At 38.5% G+C, this 22364-nt stretch overlaps 1 protein-coding gene across 1 annotated transcript in view; it reads left to right on the forward strand.

Moving 5' to 3' along the window:
* The first annotated feature begins 12390 nt into the window (after positions 1–12390).
* TLL1 (tolloid like 1) overlaps positions 12391–22364 on the forward strand; it is a 259709-nt gene continuing 249735 nt past the window's right edge. The window contains exon 1 of the mRNA XM_032174071.2: positions 12391–12847. Coding sequence (XP_032029962.1) covers positions 12679–12847 — 169 coding nt within the window. The 5' untranslated portion in view covers positions 12391–12678. The remainder of the gene's footprint in view (positions 12848–22364) is intronic.

The raw sequence follows: 22364 nt of genomic DNA on the forward strand, positions 1-22364 counted from the left end.
TGAACAAGATCATTTTAATTGCTATGATTCTGATGATCCATGATAAAAAAATTATTAAAAGAGTCAAATAACTAATGTTTTTAAATTTAATGTAACTTTTGATTCTATGTCCCCTCATTACATACATTGTAGTTTAGTTGAATTATATTGGGTGATTAATTGAAATTATTTTCAAAATTACTAATTACAAAATTGGAAACTAGCTCAGTACTGCCAAATATTATAAAGAAAACAAATGCAAATCTCTACTGTTTCTTACAATATTCTTATTTAGTTTAAAACTGAATTTTTAAAAAGTTTAGAATGCTAGAGCCAAAAGAATATCTCTAGAACTATTTAGACTAAATTCCTTACCAAAAAAAAAAAAACTAAAAAAGAAAGGAAAGAAGGAAGGGAGGGAAGGATGGAGAAAGGGAGAAAGGGAGGAAAGAAGAAAGAAGAAAGATAAAGCACTCAAGTCACAATATGGCCCAATTTAATCAATAAATTTTGTATTCTATTGATTGACTAAATGATAAAATATTTTGTCATTATATTGGTAGCGTTTATCTAATAGAATCTTTAGGACATAATGAGATCCCCATGCTCAAGTCCCCTATACTGAAATCTAAGCAAAATTACATTTCCAGTAATAACTACATACCTACATACATATACATATCTATTTTTACTTAGTTATATAATTATATCAGAACATTATAAATATATTGTGTCATATGTGTATGTGAATATAAAATATTACTGCTGTGTATAAATATCTATAGGCATGTTTCCCAAAAAGTCATCACTGGAACAGAAATTTTAAGAGATTGTCAAAAAGTTTGAGATAATTAAATACATTTAATATATATAATACCTATTAAATATAAAATACATATCTTCTGTATATTAAATATATATATCTTACAAATTTCCAGGACAAGGTTTATTTGACTAAGAAATCTTACCTTTTTTCTGGAAAAATCTTTGAACTCATGTTTTTGGAACACCGTTAAATGTGATAGCACTAAAGAATAGGTATGAAGTGTTCCAGTTTTTCTAAGTGAAGATAACATTTATAATTTCCATAGCAACTGTAGTTCAGAAACATCGAAAAACTATTTTTAAGTGTTTAAGTGTAAAATCCATTTTCAATGAGTATTATTTATACCAAATGTCCTGGTGCACACAATGCATTAATATGTTCACTGTTATTAACAACAAAAAAGTGAAAATGCAGAAAGTTGAAAGTCTAGGTAAATTTGGGGAAAAATATATGATTAGTATCCAAGGTATATTTTCCACATTTATCTTACAGATTAAGTGAGGCTAAAATAAGGCTGAAAAGGATGAACAGAATTTAGAGAGCATCAAAGAAGGCAGAAAGGTACTTGCTGCCGCTTGTTTCATTCTCCCTCATTCTCCTTAGTCTCTATTTAGGTCCAAGTCATGTAGCACCTGCTATATAAATCCTTCCCTCATTTCCTAAAGTGAAAATGATCATTTTTCTTTCTTTCTTTGTTTTTTTCTTCTTCTTTTTTTTTTTTTTTTGAAATGGAGTTTCGCTCTTTTTACCCAGGCTGGAGTGAAATGGTGCAATCTCGGCTCACCGCAACCTCCTCTTCCCGGGTTCAAGCGATTCTCCTGCCTCAACCTCCCGAGTAGCTGGGATCACAGGCATGTGCCACCATGCCGAGCTAATTTTGTACTTTTAGGAGAGACGGGGTTTCTCCATGTTGGTCAGGCTGGTTTCAAACTCCTGACCTCAGGTGATCCACCCGCCTCAACCTCCCAACGTGCTGGGATTATGCCCGGCCGACAATGATCATTTTTCATAGAACATATAGAATTCTTCATTTGTTCCTCGTGTCAGGTATTTATCACATTCTCTGAAGTTATATCTGTCGTCCACCCATTAGACTGTATGTTCAGTTTGGGTGTTGATCATGTGTTATTCATCTTTCTGTGCCTATATTTTATTGTTAATAAATACACGTTGCCTTTAAGCAAGCTAGGCATCTTTATAAAAGTTACAGCTATTGCAGGGAAACTTTTCAGAATGAGCAGTATATCAGGTACTACGCTATACATGCTTTGGGAATTAAAGTCAGGACAGTCTCATTTAATCTTATGTACTTATTTTGTATTGAAATCCACTTGTTTTGTATCTTATTTTCAGTTAATAATACTATGCTTTTAGGATTAATCAAAAATATTGTATAATTGAACCATTCTAAAATTTGAGCATATAATTTGTAAAAATGTTTACTGAAAAACATACGTGAGATAACAGTCTACTTTTGCTTATTTGTAGTATATAGTTGAGACACATTTTTTTTACCCTTAAGACTTACTTCATATTTTCACTGGACTTTTCACCCTTTTTTATTTTTACTAACTTTAGAGTAGTAATTGAAAGTAGTGAAGTAATAATTGAAGGTACTGAAATAGTAATTGAAGGACTGAAATAAAATTTCTAGAGATTTTGAGGAAAAAATTTAAAGGTATTTAAGAAAATAGTTTCAGTTTCATCCTCTCAAACCCAAAAAAACGCTGTGATCTGAAAAAAGCAAAAGTATTCTATGAGCCTAGCTGAGGGGCTTTTCTTTATCTGCTGCTCCTATAGAAACTCAGACTGGGCAAGGAAATTTATGTTGGCTGACAACTTCTGGTTCTCACTAGAGGTCGCAGGATGTCAAAAAACTGACCAGCCAACAGGGACACAGCTGCCAACCTTAGTGTACATAAAGCATCGTTTTTGTACATCTGGGTAATGCCTCAACAGCGTGCCAATTAGAACACCATACTCTAAAACACATTAGGGCCAATTAGTGTCCTGACTCCTGAACAGTTTCTTTGAAATTCAGAGTTTCAGTGCCATGCAGCCTTTGAAGGCCCAGTAGAAAAACAGGATCTGAAGGATTGTTATAACATTCTCCAGAGCAAATGCTTCAATCTGGGTAAGGTTATCTGATGACTTAATTATTATCATGTTCTCTCCCTTTTTAGGGAGTGTTAGAGACACTTAATTAGCATCACTCTCAATGTTATAAGTTCAACACTTACAAAATCAGTATTTCTTTAAGAGTTCTAATCATTTTGCTTGAAGAAGAGATAATATTGTCCTGTCCTTAACACACTTAGGTTCCACACGCGAATATTAGTATTCCTTTGGTAATCTTAATTTTCAAGATTCATTTTATACTGTACTTTCAATATTCAAACTTTAATGTGGAGCTCATACTTTTAGTTTTTTGCTCATCATATTAATTAGAACATTAATAAAATATTGCTTAAAACACATACAAAAATCCCTCACAATTGTGATATAGAAGTATAAATTACAAATATGGAAGTAGAAATGATAAATTATAAAAGTACACAGTACTTTTCAACAGAGAAATCACTTTGAAAACTTACCCTGAGTGACATAGTTAAATAATTAATCTTATGAAAAAGTATATTATAAAAATTGAGGAAAAAACAGGTTTTCACCTTTGATAGAAATTCAAAAACCATAGGGAATCTTACAGTTCTAAAATATAACCATTACTTTAGCCTATAGTGCTTGATATTTGAAATAAGAAGCAACTAATTTTGCAATAAAATACATTCTATTTCACTAAATTGAAATTTATCATCCCATTATTCACTTTGATGTTTATTATTTTGGGAAATTATTTATTAGTAATGAGTCAGATACTGAGGTCAGAGCAGTAAATGTTGATTTAGATAGGAGCAATTTTAATTTAATTTAGTTTAAATTTAATTTAATTTAACTGGGGTGTTGGAAGAATTGAAGTTAGAAACTGATCTACTGTGTCATGCTTTTTATATAGTTAAGATCATTAACAGATATGTTTGCCAATTTTATGAAGTGCTTCTTATTTCATGATAATTCTATTTATTTTTGCTGGGCATGTCCTGTGAAGGGAAGCATTTATTTACTATATTAGAATAAAAATGGCTAATAAAAAGTCCCACTACATATTGAATTAATTGCTCTAATAATTGCTTTACTAGTAATTAAGAGTGAACAGCTTCAGGTTCTCTGCATGTGGTCTCATGGTTTTAAAAGAGTAAGCCATAAACTTTGCACTGATTTTATAGCCAAACACATGACAATTTCCATTCCTCATAGCAATTATTACTATACAGCAAGAAAACAAAGGAGAACCAACTAATTTTTACAGGTTTTCTAGAAATGTTTCAATCTAATTCCTTGAAATTATTAAAGTGTTTTATTTTTAAATGACAGCTGTAGTAAAAAGTTATTCTAGCAAAGGATTTAATTACTTTTAATGTTGATGTTGGAACCCAAATGAATGAGCAGACTTTTAAAAATTCTTCTAAAGAGCAGTGCGCAAGAGAAAAAAGACAGCAACGCTCTGCTTTTATGTTACAAGCAGAATACTTAATAGTGAGGTGTGAGATATGAGGCTCAGACTCACAGATGAACTGTGACCTCAACTCACAAGTGGTGGTGTTTTTAGAGGAGTGGTAATAATTTACAAAGCACCGGTATAACCTTCTGTTGAATACACGCGAACTAAAGTAGAAAGCTGAGGAAATTATCCAGATATGTCAGCACTTTCTTGCTGGGAAAAATTAAAACACCACACCCGTTTTCATCTGAAATAGCTAGATAATTGAGGATCAAAACCTTGTCTGAGTAATTAGCTCTTGATAACCCAGTCTCCTGTGTACCCTGGCAAAAGCACTGTGGATGTGCTAGTGATCTACTGACCTGCGAGACAGTGGGAATCCACTGTTAAGATGGTGGACATCCCTGCTGGCCCAACTGTGCCTCTGTTTTCAGGAGCTCTTTCTTTCTCTCTCTCCCTCTTCCTTTTTTTTTTTTTTGGTTGTCAGACCCACAGTAAATATGAATGAATTCTTTCCCCAAGAGGTGAAGAAGAAGAAAACTATGAAGGAAATTGTTCCTTCGGAGTTGTAGCCACTTCAGTGTCTCAGGCTTTTAGAGTTGATGTAGTGAGCCTAGAGAAAACCATCTTCACCTATTTTAGGGACCATTAGTTAATGTTGTTAAAGTGCTTTGGAGATGAAAAGCAATAAACATATAAATAAACACACTTCAGATGTTTCATATTGATTGGAGGCTGGTTTTATAGTGCAAAACTATTGCTTTAATGGTTGGAAAAGCCACCCAAAGTGAGTTGTAATGCTGGAAGATGAGGGCCAAGGTCATTAATTATTGCCACCTGAAAGCCCAGTGCAGCTTACAAAATAAATTTGGCTGGGTCCCGAAACTAAGCGCAGAGCACAATGGGGAGTTCAGAAATACAGAAAAACTAGTGTTCAAGTGCAGCTGCAAATTATGAATAGAGTTAAATTAGTTATAAAATAACTTGGTGATTTTACAATGCATCATAAAAAAATGAAATCACACAAGTTTTAAATTTATGCCAACCAATTAGCCAACAACGTATTCAAGAGGTCAGTAAACAATATCAGCCTTTTCAGTTTAACTTATTTCAGCACACTGTGTTTTTATTTACTGACTGTTAAGATGTTTGTTCTCATAGATCCAGAACAAAATTTATTTTATCAACTTATTTTCACAAGGTTTATTTTGTGAAGGTAAATTAATAAAGTTAGCAATAGGGTATTACTATTATTTGGACATTTAGTTATTTATGGGTGGGAATGGAAAGGAGAGATGAAATCCTCAAGTGAATGAGTCCTGTTAGAAATTTAAACCTTCTACTTTCTTTACTGCTTTCTTCATAATCTTTTATTACCTGCCAAGGAAAAATCTTGCTTTTCTCAACCGTTTCATAAATACTTATTAAAAGTTTCATAAATACTTATTACAAATTTCCTTTCAGATTGGATTGCTGGTGCTCTGGAATTCCGCATCAGTGGGCAGAAGAAGAGGTGAGGACTTCATAGCTACGGGGTCCTGTCACGTGCCAGGCTGCATGTGAAGTGATTTACATACTTGATGTGTTTGCACTGCAAAATAACCATATGAGGTAAGCATTTTATTTTATTTTATTTTAAAGGTGAGAAAAATTGAGCTAAGAAAGGATGTGTCCAAAGACATCTAACAAGGAGAGCAACAAGGACTTAAACACGTTTTCCCATCCCAAACCCTGCTTTTATACTGAATGTATAGATTTTTTAAAATTAATTTTCACTGGTATTCTAGTGTTCAATGTTTCCAGTGATGGAATCTTTTAGAATACTAGTTAGATTATAAAATCGAGTTAATTTTATTTTTGTCCATAAAAAATTATTTTGCATCTTGTATGTACAAAGTATTTTGTGGGATTCATTTATGGAAAAGATGTGGCTCCTATCCTCTATGAGATGGACAACTTGAATGCAAGGCAAGAGTAGAGGGACTTCCTTGTAGACTATCATCTGGGGAGTCAGGAAGGATACAGTGCAGCCAGGCTGGAAGGAAGAATGGTCTTTAGCTGGGGATGGAGGTCATTGGCCATTGTCAGGCATATAGCTCTCCACGGCCCAGCACCTGTTTAGCAGGATTAGTAGAACTGCAGGCTTCCAAAAAGTGGCCAGCCAAAGGAGCCAGTGGAGGGTCAGGGGTTATAAGGTAACCGTAATATGTCCATGAATCACGCACTCGTTTCAACTCCCTTTCTCCATCTTCAAAATAGCTTAAGACCCTAAAAACCTTGGCAAGTGATTGACCTGGATAATGTGCCTTAAGGAGTTGAGTGTATTCCTTTCTTCCAAGAAGCTGATAATACTCCATTATTATAGTTTTAAAACTAAATTATTCTCATTGTGTTGGAAGTATATAATACGATCCATCAAAGGTTTCAGAGTCTATTTTTTAATCACCTATGAAGTAAGTAAAATAAAATACAAATTCCATTTTATAGGGAAATTGCTTAGGAAATCTTGGGAGACATACTTTATGCTCATAATATAAAAATATGAAAACAGTACTATATTAGCTAAATAAAGGGGACAGAAAATGGCCAGATGAGAGGCATTCTAATGTCAGTCACTATATTATAGGGGAATTTATAAAGAACACCAGTAATATTTATTTCAGTTTGAGGGGTTTTGTATTATTAATGCAATTTTTCAAAGAAAATTGTCCTAGTTTTATTTAATCTGTAGCCAGATTTGCGTGTGTGTGTATGTATGTGTGTGTGTGTGTGCGTGCTGAATTTCTTGCCTGCCAGTGGAAAAACTATGTATGGGTTTTGCCCGATCACTAGAAAAATACCAATTAATAATAAAACCAACTTTTTAAATGTTGCTAGCTTATATCTGCTAAGGAGTACATTACATGCATAATTTTATCTAATTCTCAGTTTAACCCTATTAGGTATTTCATTTCTGTTTCAAAAACCAGGAGAGTGTAGCTAGGGAAGTAACTTGCTCAAGGCAAGATAGCTACTAAATGGGAAAGTCAGTATTAAGTCTGTGTTTTCTGTGGCTGAATTCTGTGCTCTTAACCAATTTGTTCATTGCTTCTCTCCAGCATCACTTTGAGTAAGTTATTCTGCTTTAGGTCAAGTGAAGAAAGAGAAGCCTCTTTTCAAATAATGTAGTTAGAGGGACTGGAAATAATTTGACTTTTTAGAACTCACTTAAAATGATAATGATAACAAACAGTTACCAAAAGTTCTTACGTACTAGGAACTAGTATGCACATAGTTTCTATATACGAGGAATCATAAAAAGTATCACATATATTAATTAACTTATTCCTTGTAACAACTCTATGAAATATCATTATCCCTAAAATTATCTGCGTTTTATGAATGAGAAAACTGAGGACACTTGAGGTTACAAAAGCAGGTACAAAGTTACCAAGCTAGGAAGTAGAGAGCTGGAAATTGCACTGAGGGACTGTTTCCAAGCTCCATACTCTTGTGCCTCCTTAACTAGGTGTTCAGGGGACAACAGTGAGGATTCAGTAAAGGAGCAGAAGTTACATAATTGGAAACCTACTAGTGGACTCAAGCCTTTGAGTCCCATTAGGTTGGAAATGGGAAGACCTCCTTGTTATTCCATTCCATTGTCCCCATTTCACTTTGGCCAAGCTGTTGCCCAAAGGAAGAATGCAATCATTTCTGGATGTCATTAAGCAATTCTATATTTTTTTTAATACACAAGTCAGTGGATATTCTAAAGAGTGATACAGCAAGTGATTCCTAAAACAGCAAACAAATCCAAAGTGCCAACAATGAATACATGCAGCTTCCCTGTCCAGACTCAGACCTTTTGTATTGAAGGACTGGAAGTGAAAATGAGTGATAAGCAGGTATGAGAAGGAAGCAACTGTGGGACAGGTGTGATGGAAGAGGCAAATGGCAGGAACCCACAGGCAGTGTGGTGTAGCAGAGGACAGGAGCTGAACTAGATCAGTGTTTACCAAACATTAGTCAACCTTCACCTGCTACCTTCATCACTGGCTTAATTTCACAAAGGAAGTGCTTTGGTTTTTAGCTTAAGCATGATTGTAAGAACTATATATGCAATGGCAAATTTAAAAACTATTTTTTCTGATACATATACACGTCTATATATAGTTTATTACTACGTTACTTAAAATCACTTCATGTACTCTCAGCAATTTAAGTACCACACTTTGGGACACTGAACTCTAGAATTAGGAGATGCCATGTAGAACTGAAAGAAAGCTCATGAAATAAAGCTGTATGTATCCAGTAGAGGGTCACATCAGAATGGGGTGAAAATAAGAGTTAAATGTTCTGGAGTAGCTAAAAGCCATAAAAACAAAGGACATCTCTGTTCCCCATAGTGAGGGCCAGTGAGGGCATGGTAGAGAGAAAGACTGGTACAGTAAACTATTAAAGAATAACCAGAGATTCAGTTTAGGGGCCCCTATTCAGATTAGAATCCAGAATCCATTGCAGAAGGAAAGCTCCTTTTATCCCCCAGGGGAGGTGTATGTCTTTTTCTTAACAAACAAGACTTTCTTCCATACCTTTGTGAATGAAGCAAATATGGCCCTCTGATTACTTCTTTCATTTTTTCCCAGATACTGTATTTGTTCTTTAGGAAATAGCAATAAGGGCAGATTTTGATTACTGTAGGATCATCCTAATTCTGAAGAGTTGGGAGCATTCATCAGTGGTGAGATATATATATATAAAATAATGCAATATAAAAACATATAATGTAAGATTTTAAAAAAAGAAAATGTGGAAGTCAAAGTCCATCAAGTCTCTAAGAATCATCTCTTCACTTAAAAGTATTTGACTGAGTTGCATATAGATTCATTCAGAATAACAGTAGCATTAACACAAAGAGGACTTTTTAAAGGTTTGAAGTAATATGAAATTGCCAATATTTGCTGTTTTTGAGAAGTCAATCTATATACATGCTATTTGGTTAACAAGTTAACAGTTTTTAGTTCAGAGGAGGGAGTGAGATCAGAGGGAAGAGGAAAACTCACATTTTATTTCATATATGTCTGAATTATTTTTTTTTTTCACAAGGAACAGAAGGGAAATACATTCATTCATGGATTACTTGGTTTTATAACACAAAATGATCACATCTAGCTTTGTCCAAATCTAGATTAGAAAGCATACATGTCTAATTGATATTTTCTACAAGGGAAATTTATATTAATTGGTATTTCCAACGTGATATACCAATTGGCATAGAGCTTGCCTTTTGCAGCACTCTTGGTTGGCTTCATTCCCTATTATTGCTGAGAGTGATGGGGTCCTGTTGCAGGTGGCAATGGTGATCAAGAGAGCTTGTCAGCTAGAAGCCAGGGCAACATCAGCACATGTCTTACTAAGGGAATCAATTTCTCCTTTTTGTCTTCCTGAGATTGAATTCACCTACTGCGTGTCTGCAGCTGTACTATGATAGAGCAATCAACTCCTTGCTCACATACATATTTTTGCAAGTTTATGTTTCTTTCATGGACAAGGAAAAATCTATTTTTAGTTTGTAATCATAACAACTATAGAGACAAAATTAGTTTAAAAAATGAATTTTCTTATTACAAACCTAGAGTTAGATTTAATATTTAAAAATAAATCAGGGATTAAGCCTGGGTATTGCGATGTAGGTATTCTCTGCAAGTATATTAGCTGTAAAGAAACATTCCTGTATTTTGACTTGAAGTTCTACTATGATAATCATTCTAACTCTCTGGACTACAAATTCATAAAATTATAAAACCAAATAATAGGTGTCATTATACGTAATGAGGCTATTATCCCTATACAGTACTTTTTCTCCCAGAACAAATGAATAAAACATATTTATTCCTGCAAAGTAAGTGATGTTTAGGCAAACCACAGGTAAAACTTCTTGCAAATTTACACATGATAAAATAGTCTAAGGAGATGTTTGCAGGCATTTAGATTAACAAGGGACACTTTTAAGGTTTGGGATAGGGAATGGGAACACTGTCAGCAGCTCAAGAGCAGGAATCCTCTAGATGACATTTGCATTCTCTAGGCTTTCAGATGGGCTAAGCAGGATACATTCTTGTTGAGCTCTGCACTAGGGCAACACTATTATTAATTATGCAAACTTTTTTTTTTGGATAGGTAAGAGAATTTGAGAATGACTCAGCAAGAGATTTCAAAATCAAACGTCTCTACCTGCTTATTGAACACGTTCTTTTTAAAAATCTACTTCTGCTCTGTATCGTGGGCATTAAAAGCTTAAGATCTATGGAAGGGAAGCTCCATCATTGCAGTGGCCTCTGAGAAAGACCCAGTTTTGCAAAGAACATTTGGTCAGTTCAGTTCCACCTAGCCTTCCTGTACTTTTAGTTTAAGTTGAAAATACTTGGTAATTTTTCAAGATTGGCTTCTTACTTTTCTCTAACAAACATGAATAAAACCTAGTAAAATCTCCAAACCAAAGATGACTTTATCTGTCAAAGTTGTGTGCGTGTGTGTGTGTGTGTGTGTGTGTGTGTTTACCTTCATACATTCCTCTAGATGATAACTTGGATGGGGGAACACTAGTCAAATAAGATGTAAGGCTTTTTTTTTTTTTTTTTTTTTTTACAAGTCCTTGCTAAAGTGACAGTTTTAAAGATTTAGTTGGAAAAGGAAAGCTCCTAATCACCAGTCCCTTGGAAGCTTGTTGGGGGAGAAGTCATCTCACCTATTTTGGAAACTACTTGCAGATGTGGGGAAACCTCGGAATTGCTCACAACAGGGGTTTTGCAGAGATTTCCTCTGATTTTTTTCCTCCCCAATTTCCCACAACCTGTGTTTGTCTTGAGTCTGCTCGGCTGACACGTGGTTTACCTCGCTGACCCTCCTGCCAGGTTTTACACCCTCTCCTCTGAAGAAGTGAAACATTACTGAAGCCGAAGGATACTGAGCAACTCTGCTCATGGGCGCCAGAACTGTCACAGAAAATTTGCTTCCCGAGTATTCCATCCAGCTTCCCTTCCTGCGCCCACGTGAGCCATAGCGCCAGCCCATCGGCAAGGTCTCAGCGTTTCCTGCTGCTGCAATCTGTAACTCGATTTTGGATTTTTTTTTTTAATTGCAGTTCTGAGGATCTTAGTTCTTAGCAAAACTTTGTTGGTTAGGAGACTTTTACAGTAGTCTGTTTATTTTCTTACCAAAATCGTGAAGACTCGCACACTTTTCCTCCATTCCTGCGCTGCTCTAAGGTTAAACAGCAGCAAAGGAAAGAAATACACACTAGCTGTTTATTTGGGGGGAGGGGAAATACGGATTTGCAGCTAAGTTATCACGATCCTTCGCTCCACCCCCGGTCTGGCACTCTCAACTGACACGTACATCATCTATTAATTGCTGTTTGCGTACACAGACACATAATATATTCATTTTTATCTTTGGTAAAATATAAATGGAATTGTCAGCGCGCTCCTGTCTGTTTGTTTGTCTAAGGCTATCAAAAGAAGTCAAGAGAGGAGGCTGTGGCCCGGATCCTGACCCTGATTGTATGAATAAGTAAGCAGGATGCAAGTGATTGGGTTAGATGGTGCGAATATTTTTTTTTTTTCAAGTTAGGAAGAGGGTAAAAAGACAGGCTGGCGGGGGGAAGGCAAACAGTGCATCCCCAAATCCTCACACTTTTGCTCTCTTGCAGTCAGTTGCTTTGCTGGCTTCTGCAGGCTTTTAAGGTCTCGCGGCGTAGAAATGCCTGGCCCCCACCCCCTTCCTCGGTCTCCCCTTTCAATTCAGATGTGCTGATGTGCAGACGGGATTCATCTTCTCGGAGCTGCGGCGGCGGCTTTGGGCTCAGGCGGCGGCGGCTCGCGCTCGGCCGCGGAGTCCTGGCAGCAGCGGGGACGCGGCGCGGGAGTCCGAGCTCTGGTGGCAGCTGAGCCCGCGGGGCGCCGCTCGCCGAGCCGCGGCCGCGGGAAGTTCGGCAGCCAGAAGGACGACCTGGCAGGCTGCGAGCGCCAGCGCCGCCAGAGCCGAGTTTGCCTGCGCCCTTCCCGCCTTCGAGTGCAGAGTTCCTTACCTGCCCTCCGCCCACCCGCGGGCCCCTAGCCAACTTCTCCCTGCGACTGGGGGTAACAGGCAGTGCTTGCCCTCTCTACTGTCCCGGCGGCACCCACATGTCTCCGGACACCTGAGCACCCCAGTCCCGCCGAGGAGCCTCCGGGTGGGGAGAAGAGCACCGGTGTCCCTAGCCCCGCACATCAGCGCGGACTGCGGCTGCCTAACCTCTGGGTCCCGTCCCCTCCTTTTCCTCCGGGGGAGGAGGATGGGGTTGGGAACGCTTTCCCCGAGGATGCTCGTGTGGCTGGTGGTCTCGGGGATTGTTTTCTACGGGGAGCTATGGGTCTGCGCTGGCCTCGATTATGATTACACTTTTGATGGGAACGAAGAGGATAAAACAGACACTATAGATTACAAGGACCCGTGTAAAGCCGGTAAGTGGCTCTCCAGGTTGGGACGGTGGCGCGCCGGGGGCCGCTGCGCTGGGTTTCCGATGGGTGGCGGTGGGAGCTCACCTGTTTCCTTCCCTCCCGCGTCAGCCCCTCGGCCCCCCCTCCTTCTCTCCCCCTCCTTTTCCTTCCCTTCCCCACCCGCAAGTGGCAGCCGCTGCGGCCCCAGCTGACTAGAGTTCTGTGCTAGTGGGATCCACTGCCAAGCTCCCATCTCCCAGTTTGGGAATAAGGTCCTAGAGTTTCTGATCCCTCTCCCCTCCCCCAGCAAAACGAAACAAGTCGTAAATATAGCTGGCTGCTGTAGATTTTAAATTCCAACACTCAAAGGGCTTTATGCATCTGGAAGGGACACTGTCTTCTTTCCCCCCCCCCCCCCCCCCCCCGCCCCAGGGCGCGGTTTCCCAGCGCTTGCTCGAGAGCGAGTTGGCAGGGTTCCCCAAAAGATACAGGAGGATGGCATTGCTACCTCGAGACACCTTGGCTCCCTCTTTTACCAGGAATTTCAAGTGTGGGTTCCAGGCTAGAAAGGGATTGTGACAATCTCGGAAGAACTCACTTCTAGATGGGATTCTGATGCATTTGCCCATTTAAAATAAACTAAAAAGAAAAATGTTTTTAAGTTGCTACCCCATTCAAATTTGTGTCTTCCTTCCTGCTAACACCCCAGGGAAATGCAGTCGGACCGGCACTGCCTGAAGCTCAGCTTCTCGCCTCGCAGGGTCCCCGAATGTCCCAGGTCCTTCCCCTCCCTTCTACGCCTCTGGCGCCGCTGCCAGCCTCTCTCGCGCACAGGGCGGCGCTTCCCTCTCGCCGCCTAAGGTCGGAGACGCACGTGCCCGGGGCCGGTACCACGTGAGCGCAGAGCCGGGGGACGCCCAGCACTGGCCGCGGCTCCTGTCCGGGCTTCGGGAGCTCCTGGTTCCTTGCTCTATTGGGCTGTGGCTGAGGTGATCCGCGCTCAGTGTGGACGCACGAGTAACTTCGTAAAAGTTGCACGGAGGTTGGAACTAACCTAGTAGAGCTGTTTGTAAGCGGAAGGCACGTTGGGTTCCATCCCAAGAGGTGTGGGCTTTAGCGAAGCGTAGAGGAAGGGAGTGGACAAAGTCAAATATATCTAGGGTTCTCCAGATTCCGTGCGGGGTTGCTCTGTGACTAGGTTTTCTTCCATAACTAGATAAGCATTATTCACCCTCTCTTGGGCCTGGAGGAAGGAGAGGTGTACACAATAAAGAAAAATGCTGGAAATTCCCTAGTTAATTTTTACCTTTGATGACCCATTGTTCTAACAAAAAGAGTATGTGTGTTGTGTTCACATTATCACGTCTTTCTCGGTGCATCCTTAAATGCAGGTACTTATTCAAAACTCAGAGTAGCTTAGCAGGAGCCTGTCAGGCTGGAACTCAGAATTCCAATTTAATTCAGTTTTGCTGATAAGTTCCCTGCTGTCACTTTTAATAACTGTATCTATTATCCCACTGAAAGTTTCTTGGGCCACCTCGGATGGTTTGGAAAAGGAGATGCAGATTGCTGTGGTGGGTGACTAGTGGCTGGGCATTTAGAATCTGTTCTGTACAACTCCTTAAATGTACTTTTTGCTAAGAAATTTATTTTGAATAATGTAACTTGCTGAAAATTGTGCGTTTTCTTGTTTGTGGTAAGGTAGAGATGAAGTACATTATTTCAAAAGATTGCCTAGGAAAACATCTACTTTGATACCCTGTTCTGTGAAAGATTCAAGCAGATAAGTATTTGCACCATGTGTATTGAAACACACCTCAGACATTAATGTTTAGTTTCCTCAGCAAATAAACATCTAGGCAAGGAAAAAACTTTAATAGCATTTACTTTTTGGTTCCCCTTTGATGCTGGTTTATTTTTGAATGTAGCTGTTGAAAGTAAAGCAACAACAAAACCAACGTGGAACGGATTATTACCCTAATCTTATTTCTTCTCTGTTTTTGAGAAGAGGCATACCAGTGCACACCTGTGTGTGTGTTCACACGCATGCATATGTGTGTGTAATAAGAAAGAAATAAGAATGGAGGGCTAAGAAGTATGCACAGAATGTGAATCCCTGTTAAAATTATCCACCCTGCTTTTGAATTTAGGCTTCAATTTACCATCTTGGCTCAAGACAGGCAAAATTTTAGTGCCTCCTTTTTAGCACTGGGAAAGTCAAATCAAAGTTCCAATAACAAGAAAAAAATGAAATAATACATTGAAATCTCAAGCAAGAGTCAAAAAAAAAAAAAAAAGATCACTGAAACAAGGAAGATGGGGACGGGTCTGTGAAAGAAAGCCATGCAAAAGCAGAAGAAAAGGTACTTTCCAGACACTTGGGGCACCTTTGATCTTCCCTTTCCAAATAACAGATTGGAGCGCATGGCCCATGAAATAAAAGGCCCTTTCTGAGCTTCTCTAACAGGGTCTTCATATTCCTCAAAGTACACAGAGGCTTGATATCACAATGACAATCATGGCTTTGTGGTTTTAAAGCACTTTTGAGTGCTGGTGTTCACAACAGCTCAATATGGTAAGAGTTTGTTACTCTTCCCATTTTACAGATAGAAAAACAGAGGCCCAGTGAGGTTACATGTCTTTGTTAGGATTACTCAGAACTTGATTCCAAGTTTCCTGGCTGAAAAGTCTAGCTGTATTTAACAATTACACTGCATTCTTAGTTGGCCTTTTGGAGGCTTTCATTGAGATGATAACAATAGAAATTAGTCCAGGTTTACCAGGAGTCCAGACTAATAGAGATGCAATTACTTGCATATCTGATATAGGTGAAGCGAAGAACATAGCTTCATATTTTTGAAACTCAAATCCTTGGGGACAGAGGTCATAACTGGTTTTTAATGTTTATCACAGCGATGGATTACTACTGTTAGGAATTTAATATGTTCTCAATACCTTCTCGATATCTATAGACTGTTGATAGTGCCATTTACAAACCTTTTTTCTAAACAAGATCAAATGTGTGTTACCCAATGAGATTTGTTTCTGAATTACAACTTTAAAAATTGCACTATCCTCAACACATTTGGGAAATAGAATACAATTTGTTTACCTATTAGAACTCTGATTTCAAGTCCTTGAAACTATAGGGTAGAAAGGAATCTTTGCGTTAACTTGATAGGATTTTTACTCAGAAAGACATTACAGGTATAAGTGATAGTAGGTGAGTCAGTGCAGCACAGCTGCAGATATATTTATATAGCCAAATCCATTAGGACAAAATATAGGTACTTTATTTCTCTATGTAAGTAGATAAACACAAAGATACAGATAATTCAAATGAATATCTGTCTTTTGTCAGTGCAGTACACAATCATCTGAATATACAATCAGGTTTATCTTACTCTCTAGGTCAGGAGGGTCCCAAGGGACATTGGGAAGCTGATGCTGCAAGAGCTCATTCCAGAACAGAGACTGAGGTGTCCTGTTTCGTTGTTGTACTATAGAAATAAGTGTTAATCTGAGTATTAATATCTTGAAGAGCCTGGGCAAATTTAGTCTGTAAGTTAATCTTCTGCCAAATATGTGTACAGATTACATGGAAAAGCAGATACCTGATGAACTAACTGTGTGTTAACACACATACCCTTCCTTCTCTTCTCTCCTTCTCTTCTTCCCTCTCTTCCATTCCTTGCTTTTTCCCTCCCTTCCCTTCTTCCCCTTCTTTCTTTCTCTCTCTCTCTTTTTTTTTTTTTTTTTGGTATTTACGGGAATAATAGGAAAGCTCAGGCAACTGCAAATGGAATATCTAATAGGAGAAACTGAAGAAATTAGTATTTTTAATTTTGGGTAGAGGGGTATAGAATTGGTGGAGTAAGATGTTTATGCAGAATGATATCCTTATTCTCTGTAGATATTTGTGAACACCTGACAAAAGACTTTCTACCTAGAAGCTCCTGAGTAAATGACTCCTAATCTTGGGGAAAAAAAAAAAAAAAAAACTCAAGTATGATTAAAGGTCAGTGCCTTGCAAGGTGAAATTTGCCTGCAGAGGAGCATCTGCAAGCCTGTCTATATAGAAATAGGCTTTTGGCATTTTAGAAAACTCTTCCACTTTTCTTTATAGTTGGTGTGCCAGTGTCCTAGTATGCTAGGCCTTGTGATAATTTTCCTCAGTGTATAATTGCTAGGTAACATTGCCTCATTCTTTTGGCCCTCAGTGTTGTACTTTCTAGCTGAACTGGCCATTTTCGAATTTGATGTTCTTTTCCCTATCTTTATTCCATCATAATTTTAGATATCCAAACATTTATTTCTTAGTCGGTGCCTCTCTAGACTGCTGCACTCTCATTTAAAAATGCATTTCGTAGAGCTGCTTCTCCTAATCAGTTTCTTCTGTTGTAGTTTTCATTTCCTCAGATCTTGATTTCTTTTCTCTCTTCTTGCCTTGGGTGCCAACTCAGAAGTGGCCAAAATACAGTGTTTGCAAAAGGGATGGATAAGGCATTATATTCCATACACTTGAATTCTGCTCCTGGTTTGTCAGTAGTAATTCCTTAGTCCTTGTCTTGAGGGCCCAGATCCATATTTGGTCCACGATGGCAGTTATTGTTGTTAGGTGAGAAGAAGATAGATTTCTTTTTCCTAAATATATTCCCTCAGACTGAGCAAGGTCAAAAGCTCTTCTTTTCTTTTCCTTTTTGTTTGTTTACATAGTCTCCTGAGATCCTCCCACGTTTTGCTTCTGGGTAGTGTCATTCACAGATTCGAAACCTAAGTGGAACCTCTTCTCTTAGCTAGTTGGTGTAATAATGCATAGAATTCTTAATTCAAGTAGGTGCCCAGTCAACCCTGCTTGACTCAGTGTAGGCCTCCTTAGACCACGGTGAAACAGTTCGTACGTGTAGAGCCTAGAAAAGGCTTTTTGAAAAAGTTAACATAATTCCACAGCTTTCCCTCTTATCCTGATGATGGCTTCCCTTTTTTTTTTTTTTTTTTTCTGAGACACGATCTCACTCTGTCACCAGGCTGGAGTGCAGTGGCACGATCTTGGCTCACAGCCTCGACCTCCTAGGCTCAAGCAATCCTCCTACCTCAGCCTCTGTAGCAGCTGGGACTGCAGGTGCATGCTACCATGCCCAGCTAATTTTATTATTTTAATTTAATTTAATTTTTTTGTAGAGACAGGGTTTCACCATGTTGCCTAGGCTGGTCTTGAACTCCTGAACCAAGTGATTCTCCTGCCTCAACCACCCAAAGTGCTGGCATTACCGGCGTGAGCACCTGGCTGACAGTTTTCTTTTCTATGAAAGCCTAATATAAGCCATGTATGGTTCCTCCATCAGAAACCATATCGTCTTCCTCTATTGTGTATGCAGGAATCCTATTTTTGAACATCTTAGCAAATTTCTCTCATGTGAAATTGAGACTTACTTGCCAATAGTTAAAACCATATTCTTTGCAAACCTTCTTATGGCTATTAGTCACCTTAATCATCCTTCCGACCTTTCAATTATTAAGGCCTTGATATGATCACTTACAGAAAAGAGGTTAGCCTTTAAATTCTTCTGGAACTCAGGTAGGTAGTATCAAGTGCTGATAATTTACCATCATTCATTTTAGAATATTACTTAGTCTAATAGTTCCTTAGACCCATCTGCTTAAAATATTTAAAACTAGGACCCTCCTTAAGCTTTTCTAAGAATGCTTAGAGAAGACAGAGGCAAATAATCCATTTAAAATGAGGCATTGCACATCCTGCTGAGACCATCTGGTGTCTAGGGAAGTGGTGGGGGTGGGGGAGCCATGTTGCTCCCCTGAACTGTGAGAACTCCGCCCTGCAGCATCTTGAGCTCAGACTTAGGCCAGGACTCAGGGGCCTGGCAAGGTTCCTGAGGATGTAGGATTTCCTCATCCTCAGGATGAGGGGAGTTTGGAAACCTCTTACAGTTCTTTCATATTCCAGGATCTGGAATTAATTGTGGACTTATCCTTCCTAAATTGAGGAGTGCAGAGTCCTCTCCCCAACCCTGGATATGGCAGAATGATTTAGCAATATGGCTTTAGTGGTTTTTGTCTTTAATTATTTACTGAATACTAACACTTGGGGAGGAAAACTTAAAAACTATATAACCTCAAAGGTATGGAATGAATGACATAGATTGTGTTCTTTTCCAGAAAGCAGGAGGAGGGAATCCCTTGCTTATTTATTTCATTCTTGTCACTGTGAGCCCTAAAAATGGAATACTGACAATTGCACTTTGAGATATTGTGGACTGGCTAATGGACTGCTAGTTTTGTCAACTCTTTATAGAATGTGTGCTAATCCTGTCAAGCTGTTCTAAAGAGCTCAACTACATATTTTGTATTAAGAAGTCTAGTAAATTAGGTGTTAATTGAAATCCAGAAAGTGAAGCAAGGTGGTATTTATCTTACTCAGCTCTTCTCCTGCCACTTACATTTAGAGTTTAAGCTAAAACAAATGCTATCCATTATATTTTTTAAAAGAACTTCCTTGAATGATAATAATTCTAAAAACCATATATTAAATGGGTCAGAAGTGCTCTAAATATATTATTTTTTCCCAACCAAAATCTAGTTTTATGTATTGGTATGCTACTCGAAGCATTCAACTCAGTGTTTAAAAAAGACTTCAACAGTTTTTAACACACTGTACCATTTTACAAGTCAGGGGAGTTGTTACGGAGGTGGAGATAAAAGCCATATATTTACTCTCAGCATTTTAAATATTCTGTGTTGTTGAATTTTCCATTGACGACATTTAATTTGTGTGATGAGGGAGGCAGAGATGGAGGGGTAAAAGGGTGGAATCGTTCCCTCATTCCTTACATTTCTCATCTATGTTAAACTGTCAGCACATGGATTGTGTACCACAGAGTCACCTCTGGTAGCTCCTGGCCCAGTTGCTGCTGTAAGTGTCTTCTGAGCTCTCTTCTTTGGCTCTGAGTGTATTTGAAGAGTTTATTGGGATAATCTCAGTTTCTTGTAAAGTGTTGGAAACCACCTTGGCATTAGTTCAGTTGACTGACCATCCAGAAAAGATGGAACTTTGTTCCTCTGCCCTATTCTTTTCAGAGCACAAATACCTAATAGTTGAGGCATATGGTATTTTGTGTTTTGTACTCAGATTAAAGATAATTAAGTATATGCCTCATTGCATGGAAGTTAAAATCTTTCAAATATCCCCGGGAGGAACACCATGAATAATTAGGAAACACCAAATGGAGAATATTAAAGAAGGGAATGAGTCCTCACCTATCTCAAGTACCTCGCATAACTAGGAAGTCTCTTCATGGCTCGCATCATAACATAGTTTACATTTTTGTATTGAAATATCTAGAGTCTCCTGTCTTCACCATATCCCCATCAATTAACATTATCACTCCTTCTGGATACGTGAGGAAAACGGGCAAGTGGTGAGGGCTTGAACCTGAGTTTCTATATTTCTGATGACTTTCCTTTTTCAAATTTCTCCCACTTGGCTCTGCAGCCAGCACAAATGTAGTGAGACTGTCAATTTACATGGTGGTCGACATCCATCCGCTGTGATTTCTTTGTTGAGAATGCCTCTTGCTTTTCGTGTTCTTGCATTTTTATAAGACATGTACTGTGTTGTCAGAGTAAGACCAGTATTTTATAATCACATGGAGTTTAGTGCAGGGCCTCCTCCCTCCTGAGAGCATTCTCTTAGTGTGAGAAGTTACGAATGAAATACCTACTTATGGATGAAACAAGCAAAAATGCAAATGACTAATTTTAATAGGATTAGAGACATGTTTGAGGGTGAATAGTGTAGGGGAGGCAATGCTGTGTGTAGCCTCAAGTATATGCATTGTGACAGCAGGCTTTCCATGTCCATTAAGACAGGAGCTGGGTTGGATGTGGGTAGAATTTAGTCATGAGTGCCCTGCTGCTGGCACAGGCTCTGACATTTTGTGTGGTAATGTGTTGTTTCACACTTTAAATTTACTCTGAGTATTCATTGAATTCATGATTATGAGCCCATACAGAGTGCAAGAACATCCTTTCAAATGCAGGTGAAAAAAATTCAGGAAAGTGGTTTACGGTGTACACTATGTATGTAAATTATGTGTGAATGCCTTTGAGAAAACAAATATGCTGTGTGAAGTTACTTAAATAACTTCACCTTTTTCAATCCTAACTTGTCTAAAAGCCTAAGGTCAAATGCTTGAAAACTCCTAGAGATAATAGGATCAAATAAACTTCTTGGAACCCTGGCCTGGTTTCCTAAGAGGAGGAAGTCTGGCAAATTCAAAATATATACCATATGTAATATTTACTATACGGGTATTATAATTTTTTTGAAGAAAACATATTATTATTTAGCAAATTATCATGTTTTCTAGGATGAAGAATTCCTGCTTGTACTTGTTTCCTAACAAGTGGTAGAACAAAATCTGGTAAAACAGGCTTCTCATTATTTTCTTGCCTCCTTCTTTTCTACCTAAGACCTAGTGGAAAATTTTCTTTTATATATGTATATTCCTTAGTCCCAAGAGAAGAAATAGTATATAACTAAACCTGAATGCAGTGTAGCTGGCAGGCAGTCACCAGGGTCAGAATAATTGGGTTTTGATATCTGGAACGGGTAAAGGAAATAATGACCTAAATCAGGGTCCCTGTGTTGCTTTATGTTTCTTTCATTTTTTTTGAGATGGGTTTTGCTCTTGTTGCCCAGGCTGGAGTGCGGTGGTGTGATCTCGGCTCACTGCAACCTCCGCCTCCCAGGTTCAAGGGATTCTCCTGCCTCAGCCTCCCGAGCAGCTGGGATTACAAGCATGCGCCACCACGCCCGGCTAGTTTGATATTTTTAGTAGAGACAGGGTTTCTCCATATTGGTCAGGCTGGTCTCGAACTCCCGACCTCAGGTGATCTGCCTGCCTCAGCTTCTATTTGGAAGGAGATTTGTGAGCAGTTTGCTGGGTGAACTCCTGACCAAGAGTTAACACACAGGAAGAAGATACATGTTCAAGGATGAAAATAGTTACAGTAAGAACAGATGAACTAGTGACCAAGAGTTAACGCACAGAAAGAAGATATTGATTATAGGATATACTTCCAGTTTGTTCCAGGATGAAAATAGTTATAGTAAGAACAGATCTCTGGCATATACAATGGAACTCAGAAGTAGCATGGGGCTTCATACACAAAACTGTATGCTTCAAAAACAAGTGTCCTATATTAAATCTTATTCTTGTATTGAATGGCACTTGTAGCTGAGTGTTTTAAGGTAACTTGGTTTATATCTCCCAGTGATAGAATCAGGTTTTGAATTCAAAACTCTGGACTCCATGAGCTGCCATGGTCTGCCTTTCATTTTCTTTCTTTTTTTATATGGGTACTTGTTTGCAAATTGGAGTTGGTTTAAAAAAAATACTATAGTATGAACTAGCTTTATATTAAATATGACAGTAATATGTAGTTCTAGAAGGTATTGATTTAGTATTTTAAGGGTTATGAAATTACAAAATAAAAATTTTTAGGCTTTTTATGCTATAGA

Source organism: Hylobates moloch, unplaced genomic scaffold, assembly GCF_009828535.3.
Source record: "Hylobates moloch isolate HMO894 unplaced genomic scaffold, HMol_V3 SCAFFOLD_3, whole genome shotgun sequence".
NCBI classification, from domain to species: Eukaryota; Metazoa; Chordata; class Mammalia; order Primates; family Hylobatidae; genus Hylobates; species Hylobates moloch.